This window comes from Acipenser ruthenus, chromosome 1 (genome assembly GCF_902713425.1).
Source record: "Acipenser ruthenus chromosome 1, fAciRut3.2 maternal haplotype, whole genome shotgun sequence".
NCBI lineage: Eukaryota > Metazoa > Chordata > Actinopteri > Acipenseriformes > Acipenseridae > Acipenser > Acipenser ruthenus.
The window spans coordinates 2,582,469-2,603,631 of NC_081189.1; the positions used below are offsets into that span (position 1 = coordinate 2,582,469).

General features: G+C 40.7%; 1 protein-coding gene across 1 annotated transcript; it reads right to left on the reverse strand.

Annotated features, from left to right (window-relative positions):
• Positions 1-15,344: 15,344 nt before the first annotated feature.
• LOC117403763 (chymotrypsin-C-like) lies at positions 15,345-20,873 on the reverse strand. The gene is made up of 8 exons (XM_034006154.3): positions 20,786-20,873; positions 20,203-20,291; positions 19,364-19,461; positions 18,386-18,514; positions 17,801-17,937; positions 17,421-17,566; positions 15,928-16,080; positions 15,345-15,417 (listed from the first exon to the last, which is right to left on the reverse strand). Exons 1-8 carry the CDS (start codon positions 20,823-20,825, stop codon positions 15,400-15,402), a joined length of 810 nt encoding a protein of 269 aa, XP_033862045.3. The 5' UTR covers positions 20,826-20,873; the 3' UTR covers positions 15,345-15,399.
• Positions 20,874-21,163: the final 290 nt, after the last annotated feature.

Consider the following 21,163-nt stretch of genomic DNA (forward strand, 5'->3'; position numbering starts at 1 on the left):
ATTTATCTAGGCTGAAGACGGACATGTTTTGCTCCGCTGTAGTATGTCAGCTGGGAATTGCAGTAATTAGTGTAGGGAGAACATTTTCTATTCTCACTCATGAGACAGCAGTGTTTAAAAATGGTGTTTATGTATCAAGGGCAATTAGACACTGGGAGTAAATTGTTCAATCAAGGTGAGTCACCAGCTGTTTACAGTGCAGGGTTCTGGGGCTTAATCAAAGGGTTATTACACAACAGCAACAAGAAGCCTAACGAGTTTCTCATCTGTCGTCAAATGGAGTTTGCATTTCTCAAGGTAGTGCCTGGGTTGAGTGCTTAGTTATGTAGCCTGTGTATTGGATAGTGTCATTTCTTGTGTGTGTGGGATGCACTGCTGTTATAGATTCTGTCCCCTGTCAGTGAGTTGAGGTTAAAAGCTCTATAACCACGAATGCAGAGGAAGCTGACTCTTTTGCATTGTGGTTAAGATGCTTGCTTGTGATGTGCAGGGTCACCGATTCAAGCACCCAGTCCCCGCACTGTCACTTACAGTATAGTCATTGTACATTGCTTAAGCTTTAGGTAATGAACACAGCACTGTAGTTTTGAATATCGGTTTATTGCTCATTATACACAAAGAGCGAATCTTTAAAAGAAATGCTGTTTAACTAAACATAGCGGGACTGTGTGTTATTGCGATTACCAGGGCATGCCCTGCAACACCTGTAAGTCGCCTGGGATACAGGCGTCTGCCAAATAAATAAATCATAATTATAATGACATCTGCACACGTGATAAGATGAACTGACTTTCTGGCGAATACTTCACTGTGGTTGGTTGATTTCTGTTATGTGATCTATGTCATTTAAAACAGAGTTTAATTTTTAGGTCACTAACATATAAAAACAGCCAAACAGAATCAGCAGGTTGCTTTTCCAACTCCAACTCCAACACCAATTCCAACAGACTACAGTTGCATTCACAAGCATATACAAAACAAACTTCTATGCCTGCTTCAATACCTGCCCATGCATCACACCACCCGTTTGTGCAGGTCAAAAATATATATATATACTTTTAAAGCTAATCGTAACTAGTCAGTATACATATATAAATATGGATGCATACAAATTAAACAGTTCATTTTGATATTAATGAAAATAAACAAATAGCGCATTTTAAACCAAAAAGTATCATAAAACAATAATTCAAAGAAAACTAAAACAAAATGTGCCATCCATCCATAACAAGAAAATGGACTTCTTTACATTTATGTACAAAAATATGTTCTATCAAACATTTACCCTTTTCTTAATAAAGAAACAGGGAGTGGTCCTATGACCTCCAAAACACAAACAGGCTTCAGACAGAAACACAAGAACAGATAGAATTAAGTACACTGCTCCCCTCTTTATCTATTGACATGGTTAACCTTCTAACAGTATAACAAAAAAACAACAGTATTGCTTTTTAATCTCATTTGATTGCAGTGTGTGCACTTAAACTGATCAAACGAATGGAAATGAGAGATATGTACCGGTACTTACAAAACATAACATGATTAACAGAACATACGTCTTCACATAGTGACCCAGTACACGTCTGTGACACATAGACATGTGTCAGACAAAGGCCAGGAGCAGTCTCCCTGTCACAGGGTATCTCAGCAGTCAGCACACCAGCTGTTTCATTATGATTCTGTTGTTTTCCTGTCACAGGGTATCTCAGCAGTCAGCACACCAGCTGTTTCATTATGATTCTGTTATGTTTTCCTGTCACAGGGTATCTCAGCAGTCAGCACACCAGCTGTTTCATTATGATTCTGTTATGTTTTCCTGTCACAGGGTATCTCAGCAGTCAGCACACCAGCTGTTTCATTATGATTCTGTTATGTTTTCCTGTCACAGGGTATCTCAGCAGTTAGCACACCAGCTGTTTCATTATGATTCTGTTATGTTTTCCTGTCACAGGGTATCTCAGCAGTCAGCACACCAGCTGTTTCATTATGATTCTGTTATGTTTTCCTGTCACAGGGTATCTCAGCAGACAGCACACCGGCTGTTTCATTATGATTCTGTTATGTTTTCCTGTCACAGGGTATCTCAGCAGTCAGCACACCAGCTGTTTCATTATGATTCGGTTATGTTTTCATGTCACAGGGTATCTCAGCAGTCAGCACACCAGCTGTTTCATTATGATTCTGTTATGTTTTCCTGTCACAGGGTATCTCAGCAGTCAGCACACCAGCTGTTTCATTATGATTCTGTTATGTTTTCATGTCACAGGGTATCTCAGCAGTCAGCACACCAGCTGTTTCATTATGATTCTGTTATGTTTTCCTGTCCCAGGGTATCTCAGCAGTCAGCACGCCAGCTGTTTCATTATGATTCTGTTATGTTTTCATGTCACAGGGTATCTCAGCAGTCAGCACACCAGCTGTTTCATTATGATTCTGTTATGTTTTCTTGTCACAGGGTATCTCAGCAGTCAGCACACCAGCTGTTTCATTATGATTCTGTTATGTTTTCCTGTCACAGGGTATCTCAGCAGTCAGCACACCAGCTGTTTCATTATGATTCTGTTATGTTTTCCTGTCACAGGGTATCTCAGCAGTCAGCACGCCAGCTGTTTCATTATGATTCTGTTATGTTTTCCTGTCACAGGGTATCTCAGCAGTCAGCACACCAGCTGTTTCATTATGATTCTGTTATGTTTCCCTGTCACAGGGTATCTCAGCAGTCAGCACACCAGCTGTTTCATTATGATTCTGTTATGTTTTCCTGTCACAGGGATTCTCAGCAGTCAGCACACCAGCTGTTTCATTATGATTCTGTTATGTTTTCCTGTCACAGGGTATCTCAGCAGTCAGCACACCAGCTGTTTCATTATGATTCTGTTATGTTTTCCTGTCACAGGGTATCTCAGCAGTCAGCACACCAGCTGTTTCATTATGATTCTGTTATGTTTTCTTGTCACAGGGTATCTCAGCAGTCAGCACACCAGCTGTTTCATTATGATTCTGTTATGATTTCTTGTCACAGGGTATCTCAGCAGTCAGCACACCAGCTGTTTCATTATGATTCTGTTATGTTTTCCTGTCACAGGGTATCTCAGCAGTCAGCACACCAGCTGTTTCATTATGATTCTGTTATGTTTTCCTGTCACAGGGTATCTCAGCAGTCAGCATGCCAGCTGTTTCATTATGATTCTGTTGTTTTCCTGTCACAGGGTATCTCAGCAGTCAGCACACCGGCTGTTTCATTATGATTCTGTTATGTTTTCTTGTCACAGGGTATCTCAGCAGTCAGCACACCAGCTGTTTCATTATGATTCTGTTATGTTTTCCTGTCACAGGGTATCTCAGCAGTCAGCACACCAGCTGTTTCATTATGATTCTGTTATGTTTTCTTGTCACAGGGTATCTCAGCAGTCAGCACGCCAGCTGTTTCATTATGATTCTGTTATGTTTTCCTGTCACAGGGTATCTCAGCAGTCAGCACACCAGCTGTTTCATTATGATTCTGTTATGTTTTCCTGTCACAGGGTATCTCAGCAGTCAGCACACCAGCTGTTTCATTATGATTCTGTTATGTTTTCCTGTCACAGGGTATCTCAGCAGTCAGCACACCAGCTGTTTCATTATGATTCTGTTATGTTTTCCTGTCACAGGGTATCTCAGCAGTCAGCACACCAGCTGTTTCATTATGATTCTGTTATGTTTTCCTGTCACAGGGTATCTCAGCAGTCAGCACACCAGCTGTTTCATTATGATTCTGTTATGTTTTCCTGTCACAGGGTATCTCAGCAGTCAGCACACCAGCTGTTTCATTATGATTCTGTTATGTTTTCTTGTCACAGGGTATCTCAGCAGTCAGCACACCAGCTGTTTCATTATGATTCTGTTATGTTTTCCTGTCACAGGGTAATTCAGCAGTCAGCACACCAGTTGTTTCATTATGATTCTGTTATGTTTTCCTGTCACAGGGTATCTCAGCAGTCAGCACACCAGCTGTTTCATTATGATTCTGTTGTTTTCCTGTCACAGGGTATCTCAGCAGTCAGCACACCAGCTGTTTCATTATGATTCTGTTATGTTTTCCTGTCACAGGGTATCTCAGCAGTCAGCATGCCAGCTGTTTCATTATGATTCTGTTATGTTTTCCTGTCACAGGGTATCTCAGCAGTCAGCACACCAGCTGTTTCATTATGATTCTGTTATGTTTTCCTGTCACAGGGTATCTCAGCAGTCAGCATGCCAGCTGTTTCATTATGATTCTGTTGTTTTCCTGTCACAGGGTATCTCAGCAGTCAGCACACCGGCTGTTTCATTATGATTCTGTTATGTTTTCCTGTCACAGGGTATCTCAGCAGTCAGCACACCAGTTGTTTCATTATGATTCTTTTATGTTTTCCTGTTACAGGGTATCTCAGCAGTCAGCACACCAGCTGTTTCATTATGATTCTTTTATGTTTTCCTGTCACAGGGTATCTCAGCAGTCAGCACACCAGTTGTTTCATTATGATTCTTTTATGTTTTCCTGTTACAGGGTATCTCAGCAGTCAGCACACCAGCTGTTTCATTATGATTCTTTTATGTTTTCCTGTCACAGGGTATCTCAGCAGTCAGCACACCAGCTGTTTCATTATGATTCTGTTATGTTTTCCTGTCACAGGGTATCTCAGCAGTCAGCACACCAGCTGTTTCATTATGATTCTGTTGTTTTCTTGTCACAGGGTATCTCAGCAGTCAGCACACCAGCTGTTTCATTATGATTCTGTTATGTTTTCCTGTCACAGGGTATCTCAGCAGTCAGCACACCAGCTGTTTCATTATGATTCTGTTATGTTTTCCTGTCACAGGGTATCTCAGCAGTCAGCACACCGGCTGTTTCATTATGATTCTGTTATGTTTTCCTGTCACAGGGTATCTCAGCAGTCAGCACACCAGCTGTTTCATTATGATTCTGTTATGTTTTCCTGTCACAGGGTATCTCAGCAGTCAGCACACCAGCTGTTTCATTATGATTCTGTTATGTTTTCCTGTCACAGGGTATCTCAGCAGTCAGCACACCAGCTGTTTCATTATGATTCTGTTATGTTTTCCTGTCACAGGGTATCTCAGCAGTCAGCACACCAGCTGTTTCATTATGATTCTGTTATGTTTTCTTGTCACAGGGTATCTCAGCAGTCAGCACACCAGCTGTTTCATTATGATTCTGTTATGTTTTCCTGTCACAGGGTATCTCAGCAGTCAGCACACCAGCTGTTTCATTATGATTCTGTTATGTTTTCCTGTCACAGGGTATCTCAGCAGTCAGCACATCAGCTGTTTCATTATGATTCTGTTATGTTTTCCTGTCACAGGGTATCTCAGCAGTCAGCACACCAGCTGTTTCATTATGATTCTGTTATGTTTTCCTGTCCCAGGGTATCTCAGCAGTCAGCACACCAGCTGTTTCATTATGATTCTGTTGTTTTCTTGTCACAGGGTATCTCAGCAGTCAGCACACCAGCTGTTTCATTATGATTCTGTTATGTTTTCCTGTCACAGGGTATCTCAGCAGTCAGCACACCAGCTGTTTCATTATGATTCTGTTATGTTTTCCTGTCCCAGGGTATCTCAGCAGTCAGCACACCAGCTGTTTCATTATGATTCTGTTATGTTTTCCTGTCACAGGGTATCTCAGCAGTTAGCACACCAGCTGTTTCATTATGATTCTGTTATGTTTTCCTGTCACAGGGTATCTCAGCAGTCAGCACACCAGCTGTTTCATTATGATTCTGTTATGTTTTCCTGTCACAGGGTATCTCAGCAGTCAGCACACCAGCTGTTTCATTATGATTCTGTTATGTTTTCCTGTCACAGGGTATCTCAGCAGTCAGCACACCAGCTGTTTCATTATGATTCTGTTATGTTTTCCTGTCACAGGGTATCTCAGCAGTCAGCACACCAGCTGTTTCATTATGATTCTGTTATGTTTTCCTGTCACAGGGTATCTCAGCAGTCAGCACACCAGCTGTTTCATTATGATTCTGTTATGTTTTCCTGTCACAGGGTATCTCAGCAGTCAGCACACCAGCTGTTTCATTATGATTCTGTTATGTTTTCCTGTCACAGGGTATCTCAGCAGTCAGCACACCAGCTGTTTCATTATGATTCTGTTATGTTTTCCTGTCACAGGGTATCTCAGCAGTCAGCACACCGGCTGTTTCATTATGATTCTGTTATGTTTTCCTGTCACAGGGTATCTCAGCAGTCAGCACACCAGCTGTTTCATTATGATTCTGTTATGTTTTCCTGTCACAGGGTATCTCAGCAGTCAGCACACCAGCTGTTTCATTATGATTCTGTTATGTTTTCCTGTCACAGGGTATCTCAGCAGTCAGCACACCAGCTGTTTCATTATGATTCTGTTATGTTTTCTTGTCACAGGGTATCTCAGCAGTCAGCACACCAGCTGTTTCATTATGATTCTGTTATGTTTTCCTGTCACAGGGTATCTCAGCAGTCAGCACACCAGCTGTTTCATTATGATTCTGTTGTTTTCTTGTCACGGGGTATCTCAGCAGTCAGCACACCAGCTGTTTCATTATGATTCTGTTATGTTTTCTTGTCACAGGGTATCTCAGCAGTCAGCACACCAGCTGTTTCATTATGATTCTGTTATGTTTTCCTGTCACGGGGTATCTCAGCAGTCAGCACACCAGCTGTTTCATTATGATTCTGTTATGTTTTCCTGTCACAGGGTATCTCAGCAGTCAGCACACCAGCTGTTTCATTATGATTCTGTTATGTTTTCCTGTCACAGGGTATCTCAGCAGTCAGCACACCAGCTGTTTCATTATGATTCTGTTATGTTTTCCTGTCACAGGGTATCTCAGCAGTCAGCACACCAGCTGTTTCATTATGATTCTGTTATGTTTTCCTGTCCCAGGGTATCTCAGCAGTAAGCACACCAGCTGTTTCATTATGATTCTGTTATGTTTTCCTGTCACAGGGTATCTCAGCAGTCAGCACACCAGCTGTTTCATTATGATTCTGTTATGTTTTCCTGTCACAGGGTATCTCAGCAGTCAGCACACCAGCTGTTTCATTATGATTCTGTTATGTTTTCCTGTCACAGGGTATCTCAGCAGTCAGCACACCAGCTGTTTCATTATGATTCTGTTATGTTTTCCTGTCACAGGGTATCTCAGCAGTCAGCACACCAGCTGTTTCATTATGATTCTGTTATGTTTTCCTGTCACAGGGTATCTCAGCAGTCAGCACACCAGCTGTTTCATTATGATTCTGTTATGTTTTCCTGTCACAGGGTATCTCAGCAGTCAGCACACCAGCTGTTTCATTATGATTCTGTTATGTTTTCCTGTCACAGGGTATCTCAGCAGTCAGCACACCAGCTGTTTCATTATGATTCTGTTATGTTTTCTTGTCACAGGGTATCTCAGCAGTCAGCACACCAGCTGTTTCATTATGATTCTGTTATGTTTTCCTGTCACAGGGTATCTCAGCAGTTAGCACACCAGCTGTTTCATTATGATTCTGTTATGTTTTCCTGTCACAGGGTATCTCAGCAGTCAGCACACCAGCTGTTTCATTATGATTCTGTTATGTTTTCCTGTCACAGGGTATCTCAGCAGTCAGCACACCAGCTGTTTCATTATGATTCTGTTATGTTTTCCTGTCACAGGGTATCTCAGCAGTCAGCACACCAGCTGTTTCATTATGATTCTGTTATGTTTTCCTGTCACAGGGTATCTCAGCAGTCAGCACACCTGCTGTTTCATTATGATTCTGTTATGTTTTCCTGTCACAGGGTATCTCAGCAGTCAGCACACCAGCTGTTTCATTATGATTCTGTTATGTTTTCCTGTCACAGGGTATCTCAGCAGTCAGCACACCAGCTGTTTCATTATGATTCTGTTATGTTTTCCTGTCACAGGGTATCTCAGCAGTCAGCACACCAGCTGTTTCATTATGATTCTGTTATGTTTTCTTGTCACAGGGTATCTCAGCAGTCAGCACACCAGCTGTTTCATTATGATTCTGTTATGTTTTCCTGTCACAGGGTATCTCAGCAGTCAGCACACCAGCTGTTTCATTATTATTCTGTTGTTTTCTTGTCACGGGGTATCTCAGCAGTCAGCACACCAGCTGTTTCATTATGATTCTGTTATGTTTTCTTGTCACAGGGTATCTCAGCAGTCAGCACACCAGCTGTTTCATTATGATTCTGTTATGTTTTCCTGTCACGGGGTATCTCAGCAGTCAGCACACCAGCTGTTTCATTATGATTCTGTTATGTTTTCCTGTCACAGGGTATCTCAGCAGTCAGCACACCAGCTGTTTCATTATGATTCTGTTATGTTTTCCTGTCACAGGGTATCTCAGCAGTCAGTACGCCAGCTGTTTCATTATGATTCTGTTATGTTTTCCTGTCACAGGGTATCTCAGCAGTTAGCACACCAGCTGTTTCATTATGATTCTGTTATGTTTTCCTGTCACAGGGTATCTCAGCAGTCAGCACACCAGCTGTTTCATTATGATTCTGTTATGTTTTCCTGTCCCAGGGTATCTCAGCAGTCAGCACACCAGCTGTTTCATTATGATTCTGTTATGTTTTCCTGTCACAGGGTATCTCAGCAGTCAGCACACCAGCTGTTTCATTATGATTCTGTTATGTTTTCCTGTCACAGGGTATCTCAGCAGTCAGCACACCAGCTGTTTCATTATGATTCTGTTATGTTTTCTTGTCACAGGGTATCTCAGCAGTCAGCACACCAGCTGTTTCATTATGATTCTGTTATGTTTTCCTGTCACAGGGTATCTCAGCAGTCAGCACACCAGCTGTTTCATTATGATTCTGTTGTTTTCTTGTCACAGGGTATCTCAGCAGTCAGCACACCAGCTGTTTCATTATGATTCTGTTATGTTTTCCTGTCACGGGGTATCTCAGCAGTCAGCACACCAGCTGTTTCATTATGATTCTGTTATGTTTTCCTGTCACAGGGTATCTCAGCAGTCAGCACACCAGCTGTTTCATTATGATTCTGTTGTTTTCTTGTCACAGGGTATCTCAGCAGTCAGCACACCAGCTGTTTCATTATGATTCTGTTATGTTTTCCTGTCACAGGGTATCTCAGCAGTCAGCACACCAGCTGTTTCATTATGATTCTGTTATGTTTTCTTGTCACAGGTTATCTCAGCAGTCAGCACACCAGCTGTTTCATTATGATTCTGTTATGTTTTCCTGTCACAGGGTATCTCAGCAGTCAGCACACCAGCTGTTTCATTATGATTCTGTTATGTTTTCCTGTCACAGGGTATCTCAGCAGTCAGCACACCAGCTGTTTCATTATGATTCTGTTATGTTTTCCTGTCACAGGGTATCTCAGCAGTCAGCACACCAGTTGTTTCATTATGATTCTGTTATGTTTTCCTGTCACAGGGTATCTCAGCAGTCAGCACACCAGCTGTTTCATTATGATTCTGTTGTTTTCCTGTCACAGGGTATCTCAGCAGTCAGCACACCAGCTGTTTCATTATGATTCTGTTATGTTTTCTTGTCACAGGGTATCTCAGCAGTCAGCACACCAGCTGTTTCATTATGATTCTGTTATGTTTTCCTGTCACAGGGTATCTCAGCAGTCAGCACACCAGCTGTTTCATTATGATTCTGTTATGTTTTCCTGTCACAGGGTATCTCAGCAGTCAGCACACCAGCTGTTTCATTATGATTCTGTTATGTTTTCTTGTCACAGGGTATCTCAGCAGTCAGCACGCCAGCTGTTTCATTATGATTCTGTTATGTTTTCCTGTCACAGGGTATCTCAGCAGTTAGCACACCAGCTGTTTCATTATGATTCTGTTATGTTTTCCTGTCACAGGGTATCTCAGCAGTCAGCACACCAGCTGTTTCATTATGATTCTGTTATGTTTTCCTGTCCCAGGGTATCTCAGCAGTCAGCACACCAGCTGTTTCATTATGATTCTGTTATGTTTTCCTGTCACAGGGTATCTCAGCAGTCAGCACACCAGCTGTTTCATTATGATTCTGTTATGTTTTCCTGTCACAGGGTATCTCAGCAGTCAGCACACCAGCTGTTTCATTATGATTCTGTTATGTTTTCTTGTCACAGGGTATCTCAGCAGTCAGCACACCAGCTGTTTCATTATGATTCTGTTATGTTTTCCTGTCACAGGGTATCTCAGCAGTCAGCACACCAGCTGTTTCATTATGATTCTGTTGTTTTCTTGTCACAGGGTATCTCAGCAGTCAGCACACCAGCTGTTTCATTATGATTCTGTTATGTTTTCCTGTCACGGGGTATCTCAGCAGTCAGCACACCAGCTGTTTCATTATGATTCTGTTATGTTTTCCTGTCACAGGGTATCTCAGCAGTCAGCACACCAGCTGTTTCATTATGATTCTGTTGTTTTCTTGTCACAGGGTATCTCAGCAGTCAGCACACCAGCTGTTTCATTATGATTCTGTTATGTTTTCCTGTCACAGGGTATCTCAGCAGTCAGCACACCAGCTGTTTCATTATGATTCTGTTATGTTTTCTTGTCACAGGTTATCTCAGCAGTCAGCACACCAGCTGTTTCATTATGATTCTGTTATGTTTTCCTGTCACAGGGTATCTCAGCAGTCAGCACACCAGCTGTTTCATTATGATTCTGTTATGTTTTCCTGTCACAGGGTATCTCAGCAGTCAGCACACCAGCTGTTTCATTATGATTCTGTTATGTTTTCCTGTCACAGGGTATCTCAGCAGTCAGCACACCAGTTGTTTCATTATGATTCTGTTATGTTTTCCTGTCACAGGGTATCTCAGCAGTCAGCACACCAGCTGTTTCATTATGATTCTGTTGTTTTCCTGTCACAGGGTATCTCAGCAGTCAGCACACCAGCTGTTTCATTATGATTCTGTTATGTTTTCTTGTCACAGGGTATCTCAGCAGTCAGCACACCAGCTGTTTCATTATGATTCTGTTATGTTTTCCTGTCACAGGGTATCTCAGCAGTCAGCACACCAGCTGTTTCATTATGATTCTGTTATGTTTTCCTGTCACAGGGTATCTCAGCAGTCAGCACACCAGCTGTTTCATTATGATTCTGTTATGTTTTCTTGTCACAGGGTATCTCAGCAGTCAGCACACCAGCTGTTTCATTATGATTCTGTTATGTTTTCCTGTCACAGGGTATCTCAGCAGTCAGCACACCAGCTGTTTCATTATGATTCTGTTATGTTTTCTTGTCACAGGGTATCTCAGCAGTCAGCACACCAGCTGTTTCATTATGATTCTGTTATGTTTTCCTGTCCCAGGGTATCTCAGCAGTCAGCACACCAGCTGTTTCATTATGATTCTGTTATGTTTTCCTGTCCCAGGGTATCTCAGCAGTCAGCCCAGCTGTTTCATTATGATTCTGTTATGTTTTCCTGTCACAGGGTATCTCAGCAGTCAGCACACCAGCTGTTTCATTGTGATTCTGTTATGTTTTCCTGTCTGCTAACTACACTGTAGTATGCAAGTCACATCTCTGCTATTCCAAATCCTGTCAGCCAACGTTTTAATAAAACAATTTCACAAATGCATGTTCACAGCACATTGCTGAGGAAGTCTTTACAAAAAATAAGGAACAGTTAGTTGCTATTACTAGAGGACATATGTACACTGTGCTTGGATCTCTCTCGCTAGCATAAAAACCTTGATATCATCTTATGCTGAGGTGTACAGATTTCATGAGCGTCTCATAGACATTTGTTAATAACTTCATTAGCATGTTTATACTGTAGATGTTTTTCAGTGTGTTCCTGAATTAAAATGTGTCTGATTTATTTACTGGTAAGGAAACACAATGTTATAAAGTATTTGCTTTAAACCACTACTGCCTATCTGTGAGGGGAGGACAGCTGGAGTCTACAGTGTAGGAGAGAGCAATATCTGATTCTACACAAATCAGGTAACCCCAGGTAAAACCTACTGGTATTAGAAACTCCAGGAGATCGAGAAGACAAGCCTGTCCATCATAACCTGCAATATCATATCAACTGCTCCCCTCAACATTAGAGAGCTGAACTTTTCATTTCTAATGAAGGAACAGCACTGCAGTGTGCTAGACTAGCAAAGCGGTCAGTCTGCCAAAGTGTGTACAAACCTAGGAGTGTGAATTGATGTAGTGCTTATACAACCAGACAGTTCAGATACTGGGGAACTTGGGTATCACTTGTACACCACTCTATAAGAGATACCCAGGTCTGATTCATAGCTGCAGTAACTGCATGTCATTCTAATTCCAAGCCTTCTAAATTGATTCTGTTGCTGATTGAATAGGTTGCTTTCCAAATACCCTGTACTGTAAGTTCCCAATCTGTCTTAATTAGCTGCCTCAGTAAATCATTGTTTACAAGTTGAACTCAATCCCACGGTAACGAATGGTGCCAATCAGTCTTCAGTGACACAATCCCAATCCTGTTCCTCTACTTCCCTCTATATCAATAGGACAATGTTGTTGAATCTCTGTCAAAATTGCTCATGACGCACTTGGACTGGAACCAGCTTAGTTTTCAAGGTGATCGCCATACAGAGACAGTCCAGAGCTTTCAGTTTTTTTATTGCTTGACCGAAGGTTCTTCGATAAAATGGAAACATATATGAAGCCAGGTTCTATTTATCTGTATTTACCTGTACAATAAATTAAGAAATGCCACTCAGCCTGTATAAAACCTGCAAGAAGCAGCCATGAATTAAAGTAATTATTAGGTTGCCTATGTTGCAGAGCTAAAATTGAGGGTGAGACATGCATTGAATTTACACCAGTGTTTTGAGTGATAGCTGTGCCTTTTCCGTGTGTTTGGGGACATCTAGTGGATGATTGTGGTATGACAAACTGGTTATTTTAAATGGTGACAGCAGCTGAGAGCAGTTGGAAGGTGGTTAAGAATCACCTGGAAGCAGACCCACCGAGAGGGCGGGGAGGACAGGGAAATTTCCCCGGGGTCCAGCTCCTCAAAGGGGGCCCAACGCCCTGATGAAGAGGGAACTTTTTTTTTTTTTTTTTTTTTTTTTTTTTTAATATATATATATATTAATTATTTTAAAACAACTAGCCCTGCACAAGACCCTTTGCGTTCCCACCACCACATTAAAAAGAAAGACTCCCGTCCTGCACACCGAGCCGATGTGCTTCTGTGGTGTAATGATTGTGTATCCAGGTGCTGTCAAACACTTCCTTTCACACAATGATTTGAACTTTAGCATTTCATATTTTACTACACCAAAAAGCTGAAAAAAGGCGTAGCAATTTTATGTATTTTTTAAAAACTTTAAAAGAACCCTAAAGTTGCACAATATATACCACAGTATGAATTATTCTATTATTAAGATCTATAATTTGCTCAAAACAACGTGGTGCAGCAGTTTGTTAGAAAAATTGTATCGTGTAAAATAAATACTTTCTTCAGCTGGTGGTAAAGACAATTAGAGAATGATCCATTATATTGCTTAAAATACAAATATATTTACCAATACAGGCTATTAGTTAAGAGCAGAGATGAGTGGTTTATTTTTGGCACGGGATAAATAAAATAGTGTAGCAACACCATTAAAATGTAGTTTATGCTAAAAACGTATGTTATTTGATGTTAAGTAAGCTTCCGATTAATGACTATTACATTTGTACAAAAAAAATATTTATTCACTTATGTAAAAAAAAAGTTTGAATACTGTAAATAAAATTGAGATATTGAAACTTCTAGGCATGGTTGACAGTTTCCTTCAAACCCATTATCAAAATACTGTATCGGTTGAAATGATCTTCCTCAGACACTGCTAAGATTGCGAGTATCATTGCTTGGTTTAGAAGCTTGGTTTAGACTACCTGGAAGTCAACTTTAAAACAAAATGCAATTCGATTTGCTCCTGACTGTCGAACCATACGATTGCATTAATATATGTATGCCTAAGTAAACAATTCAGTACATGCTCTTGCTGATATAGCCCTGATGCTCCACAGCTGCTGTTAATACTGTGCTTTTGTTTAGTGCGCTATGGTATTGGTTAATGAATTGAATGGATGTAATCCCTTAAATAACACAATGGAGAGACTGTCCGGGTTCAAGGAAGTTATATTTTCAATCACAAACAGCATTTCAGCTCCACACAGAGCAGCATTCAACTGTACAATATGTGATGGTGATCTGTTCTCCACAGCAACCTTCACTTCAGTAGTTCGGGACAAACACCAATCACAAAATGTTTAAGTACAAATATTTATTGTAGAGAATGCGGAGTATGCGATTTAACAGAAAAGTATGCTGTATATACACATTCATTTGGCATCAAACCTAACTTGGTTTGAGGGTTCGCTGCCTGGCCGACTGGACGAGGCTGAGACCCCCATTTGATAAAACATAAAAACTGTTATTAAGAAAGGTGGAGATGGGGAGGTGGTGGGTTACGATGAAATCAAAACGCAACTGAGAGATAAGTGAAGATGGTATTTATAGTGCGAACAATTTAAATTAGCTAATGTGTAAATTGAATGATTCAATTTGGTGATGCGGAGATTGGTGTCTGACCCTCCTCCCGAACTTTAATTATAAATTTCATTTCGTCTTTCGCACATTCAACACAGAAGATATATGTGTGCTTCAATTACATCCCTAGTGTGACCAAACTGCACAACATGCCCACGAGATTGTAGTATTTCATGTAGCCATTCGTTACCCTTACAGTGATTTAGAAATGGAAAGATAATACAAAGTGCTGCTAAATAAACGTTGGGTTATTGGTTGATTGAAGCCATTTCAAGCTGTTTTCTTTCGTTTCCATCGTACACGCCTGGATCGGTCAGTCATTTCCATGCCATGTGTTTGGGGCTTGACAATGTGCTCAGTGTAGCAGGTGTAGGTTTGGAGGTATACAGGAACAGTTTAGACACCACAGGCATCTCAAACAGCACCACGTCTCACCCTCTCACTCCCAACCAGGGCGGGGGGGTTCCAATTCCAATTCCAATTCCAGTTCTTAAAATCAATCCCTTTGAAGGAATGGGAATTGATATTTTAGAGACATGCTAATTGTTGTGATTGTTCAACTGCTTTCATTTGAATCCAATTTAATTGACTTAACAGTGACTTCAGTTGAAGTAATGTGTTGCCACTGTGAGAAGCTCATTTGAACAGAATACTGCTAATTACAGTTTTGATCAATGATGTGGTGGGAGTGATTAAAAGGGAATGGATTTTAAAAAGTCATTGGAAATGGAGTTAGAACTGAAAAACAGGACTTGACTCCAACTCCAACCCTGCAACCAAATGATCAGTAAAAAAAGAAACCCACAGGAAACATGGACCTTCATTTGCAGGACTTTTATTGCTCAGACAGAGACACAAGGATTCCAAATGCTTTTTAGTTGGCACTTATGGTCTGAAAAAAAAGAAAAGAGAAATAAAACAATGATATGTATATGTAAGCCTCAAATGCAAACCTTGTATAAACATCTCAATAAACAAATGCACACAATATTTAAACATATGTGCTGGTAACACCCCCTAATCAGGGCTCTTGTGTGTCAATAAACTACGACAGTGCTCCTTTAGAGACCAATAATTGTATTAAACAAATACAACATGTATATAAAACTCAGTGACCGCTCTGATGATTCCACTGGCAGTGCCAGTTTGGTATGACTGACGCAATTAGAAAATGCCTGTAACATCATCCTAACATCTTACAAAGTTTTTGTAGCACCCTTTATTATACAATGTACGTTTCATTTATAGCAGTTATTTTTATGACCAACACCTGCAATATTAGCATAGCCCCTTAATTACCATGAAATGACACCAACTGGCCCTTTTTTTCATGAATAATAGTGCTACAATCACGGCGTGTACCTCTGTTTTCATTGTAAATGTAGGCAATGCGTGCCGTTACCTGATCGATCCAGCCATTGAAAGCAGACACGCGGGTGAAGACGGTCGGTTTCCTGATGTAGTTGCAGCCCAGCCCGGACACGAAGCTAGCGATGCCATGCACCTCCCAGATTCCAAGACTGTTCCGGCAGTTCAGGGGTCCACCAGAGTCACCCTTCAAAAGAGAACAAATCGGTCATTTGTAGTATTAGGTAGAAGCGCAGTCAATCAAAATATATTGTCCACATGCAAAATGTCTAATGAGTAGAAGACTGCTGAAGCGCTTTCTTTGTGTAGCTGCTATTACTTAAACACCTTTTTAGCCACTGCAACGTTTCTCATTAGTGATTTGTCTTTCCTGTATGGGACTTTAAGAACACCCTGATCATCAGTATGACTCTTTAAGTCAATAAGGTTATAATCTTAGTCTGCTTGCTATAATCTTCTGATATCCCTAATATTGCTCTGAGTGCAGTCAAGTGGGAGGCCTTTATCACGGGAGACCAGATTCTCCTAAGCAAATACCAGCAGCTGTCACTGATATCTCAGAGAATAAACCCAGGCAGAAATACCTCTGCATGCTATTCTATGAGAGGTGTTCACACCAGCCAGTTTCGTATATCCAGGTGACAGGGCATTCGTCTTGTCTGCTAAAGGGAATAGACTTGTAAATGAAGTAAGCAGCGTGGCATTTAAGTTTGGACAGGCAGAGTTTTCAATAGATATTTAAATATCTCTCCACTGGCAAGACTTTCTGCATTCGGGCTCACTTTTTTATCCACACTTTTTCCCTGCTGCGATTGCATTGTTTTCTTTAAAATCTAGAAGCCTCACTTCACAGTGTGGATCTGTATTGCACACCTTCTGCTGCCAGGGCACTGACTGACTGCCATGCTTCCCATCATGCTTATTAGCATTTCCACTAGTGCCAAGGTTTCTCACAGGTGACCGTTGCTATTCCTGGCTAAGAGGTAATACTGTAGATTCACAGTCCTCATCAGTACAGATAAAAGACGCTATATAAATACAGTATTGATTGATTGATGCACAGAAGCTACTGTAAATCAAGATCAGTACATCAGGTCTATGAAATGCTATTCCTCTTTCTTAATTATTAGATCCGGCACCTTTGTTCAACAAAGTATAAGCCCTCACTGTAATATTGCACACAATACCAAAGTAAGTAATGTATACAGTATTAAAACAAACAAACAAAACATTATTTATTCACTAAATAACATGCTTTCTACTTTATGATGGGGATATTTCATTGAAAATACTCTGTTTGGATAAAACGACATGCATTCAAAAATATTGTCCTCATTAAACGACTTTAAGAAATGCATGCTTGTGTAATGTTGCCTGATCCTTGTATCCCTGGTCCTGTCTGACTGCTGGTCTACATGGTACTCATTCTTCAGCTCCCTTGCTGCTGGTCTACATGGTGCTCATTCTTCAGCTCCCTTGCTGTCTTTGCACACCGGGCTGCTCTGCTGTGACAGGGTTTTCACTCACATTGCATCCTCCCACAATGCCGTCACCGCCAGCGCACACCATGGTGGTCCTGAGAGCAACACCCCACCAGTCAGGCTTGGAGCAGGTAGCATGGTCAACCACGGGCATCAGAGCCTGCTGGAGATTGTCAGCGATGGGGCCGTTAGCTGAAAGAAACCAGCACAGAGACATTGACAACTCTTCAGATTCACACTGCTGGAGATCTCTGGCTCGGAGGATTCAGGGGTTTAACACACAATTATATAACTCTTCAGATTCACACTGCTGGAGATCTCTACACATTCAGCTAAATATTTGTGGTGTTTGTCTTGATCTCCTGAATTTAGTTTTGAGTGGCATTACCATAGTAAAGCATATTTCACAACATAGCATATCCTTACTGTAGAGCCTGCCCCAGCCTGTGATGTAGCAGGGTTGATTGTTGGGCAGGATGGCCTCGGGTTCAGGGATACAGGCCAGCCTGATGCTGTCGCTCAGGGTCACATGCTCTGCCAGTTTGACCAGGGCAACATCATTCCTATAGGTGAGGGAGCACTTTAATCGATTGCGTTTTCATACAAAACAAAGAGTGCCGGTGCTGAGGAAACAGGTAAAAGAGGAAGCCACGCGCTTTCATTCCTAAAATACAACTGGATTTTACTGTTGTAATTTACATAGATACACTATTTCTCTACCCACACTAAATGTCTCTATTCTACCTGAATAATGCACAATCTGCAGGTGCTGACAATGTGCTGGTGAATAGAGAGTCATCTCTTGTGTGGTAAACATAAACATGAGTCTAACTTTACAGTAGCTTAAATACTGCCATAAAAGAATTGGAAAACAAGGTAAATAAAATCTGTAAATCAGAGATTTAAAACATTCAAATTAATGATAAAGGCACTGTTTGCAAGGTTTCTAATCGCAATACAACTCTACAGTGCCCTCAAATCACTTTTCTATTGCTTAAATAGAACACTTACCCAAACGCTACAAAAATGGGGTTCCATTTCTCATGAACAAAGAGCTTGTCTGCTGCGATGGCCTTTGATCCAGCCTCAACTTCCTTCAGGTTTTGCTTTCCCACTTCCACTCTGTAGGTCAAATCTTTGCTGGACAGAGAGAAGGGTTATTAACAAGCTTCCAAGCACTGTGGGTGACTAAGGCTGCCACGGTTAAACTTGTAAACTACCTGCAGTAAACTAGAGGCACTGTTTAAACGATGGGCGGGGTACTGGTGTATTATATTACATTTATATAAAAAAATAATAACTTTCAATTGGGCATTACACATTCGATTAAAACATGTAAAAGTACATTTTTTTTTTGATAGTGTGCATGTTACCATTGAAAAGTTATTTTTTTCTTCCTGTCAGTGCAGACACACTGAGATGGATAATGTGCACAAGTGTCTTTTTGTGTTTTTTTTCAGCGTTTACAATCCGCTAAAAATACGTTATTTGAAGTGACAAAGTCAGGGCGAGTGAGCATAAAGACAGCGATTTTTAAAAATTATTTTTTGGTATTTTTTTCTGCTTTGCTATCTTCTAGTTTATTTAATTGTTCTTCATCCAAACCGGCACGTCTACTTTCTACTTTGGGATTTTTTGCAGGTAATTGGTCACTCAGTTTCATAGTTACAGCTGTACATCTGCAAGTGAGTGTGAGCAAGATGGCTGCCAATACTTAGTTTAAATTCTGTGAGGAAGTGCAGTGATTTAGAATATGTGACAAGGCTCCAAGTATTGTTCACTAAAAAGCTGCCTTAATACCAGCAACAACACTAAGCCACAGCTTGAATAGTTTTCTGTTCATTGAATAGAAAAAGCAAGGGCTGGATGGTTTACAATAACTAAAGATTGAATCTGAGACATACATATGAATAATGATTATGAATATGAATATGACAATGCTTCATTTCCCCCATTGGGTTTCTGTTGCAAAGGAAGGAACCTCCTTACTTGATACAGTGAGCAGCAGTCAGAACCCAGTTAGTGGCGATCAGAGAGCCTCCACAGGTGTGCCTCCATTCGCTGTCTCTCAGGTATTGCAGGGAGATCTTGAAGAAGGGGGAGGGATTCATCAAGATCACGTCAAAGCACTATGATATTATCTGCTCACCTGTCTCATATACAGTAATTACATGCTCTGTACATGTTCTGTATGATTCTCTGGTGCTACTTTGATCATTATTTGCCATGCTTGCTAACTATTGTACAGTATTCCAGAAATACATGCTTCTGAAAAGACTCCCCAAACCTGATGGTGGGGAGGTAAGCAAGTTAGCATTGCCCTTTAATTTCACTGTATTTCTTAACACTTTATAATAAATATATATATATATATATATATATATATATATATATATATATATATATATATATATATATATATATACAGTATATATAACCCAGACCTCAAACCCTAGTAGATTAATGTTAATCGTGGTCTGTGAAACTATTTGTCAATCTTTTTGCTCGGACAAATAGTTTACCAGTGACGAATGAATGAATTGATCAGCTCCCTGGTAAACATATACAGCAGTAAAGGTCCAGTATTTTGGAAAGAGTACTGTACAGTAGCACAGTAACCAGGCATTGCAATGTCTTATTGCAGCATTGCTATTTCACACTGCAGTGTATTGTAGCAATACTGCAAAAAATAAATACTGCGGTATATGAAAATGCATGCAAGGATTTTGGTTGTTCTGCTCATTTTGTTAAAGCATGTTTTTGTTAATATACGCACGGACTGATAAAGATCCCACAGTGTACAGCTGCATGATAACCTGTATTCTTACCTGCCATGGCCAGCTGTGAGGGACGGCATCCACTCCATTCACCACCCTGGACACAGCAGGCTGGATAGCCGGGACTCCGCACCCGTAGGCTGAGACCAGACAAATGACATCTTCTTACATTCTAGCCTGTGTTACCTTGACTACAGCAGACAGCTAGAACTAAAGAGCTCTCCTGAACCTGGGCGGAAGTACCTTCACAAGGACTAATACAAAATAATAATAAAAACGCACAGTGTCTGAGTCATTGCGACTAGACCCGCTTACAATGACGGTAAACATCATAAAAAGGTAAAGGGTCAATAAAAAGAAAATAAATAGGAAAATCCAATTTGAAACTACCAACTGTTTGAGCTGTGCCTCATTAAAGGAGTACTGAGCAATGCTTTAAAATAAATTGTATTTCAGTACCTCTTAGTTGCTTAGTACCTCTGGGATTATTTATTACAAAGTCACAAAAGCAAGCGACTGTGCAAAATGCTCTTTACACCATATACAATACACTTTAATTGCAGCACATTCAATTGCTCACATTTCAATAATGTTTTTATTAAAAACTGGAAGCACACAGATGGTATGCACTTACCGCTTGCAAAGAGAAAGACGACGAGCACAATTGGGATCATTCTCTTTCTTCCTGAGGTGTGGAGATGCTGAACACCTGGGACTTATATACTGCAGCTACATGTCCTTATCTCACAAATTGAAGGGGATGCCGTGTGATATAGGAGAAGAAACCAAGGCCACCACAGCCAGATAAGATATCCCAGTGAATGTTTTACCAGTTACAGTTACAAACATACTGCATGCTAAAAATGGTGTCAGTAACTTCAACATTATGAAACGAAACCACAGTAAAGAAAGACATCACTAAAATAAATTAGCATTTGAAATCTGATAAATTATAAAATGATAAGTTATACTGATCTGTAATCACACCTTGAATCCCATCAGTGTCCAGCTC

Excerpts from the sequence above, each read along its gene's own strand:
- LOC117403763 (XM_034006154.3), bottom strand. The coding sequence starts at position 20,825 with ATGATCCCAATTGTGCTCGTCGTCTTTCTCTTTGCAAGCG. Across the intron at positions 20,292-20,785 it reads CGTCTTTCTCTTTGCAAGCG|CCTACGGGTGCGGAGTCCCG; the intron begins GTAAGTGCATAC and ends GTCTGGTCTCAG. Across the intron at positions 17,938-18,385 it reads CCCATTTTTGTAGCGTTTGG|GAATGATGTTGCCCTGGTCA; the intron begins GTAAGTGTTCTA and ends CCTCACCTATAG.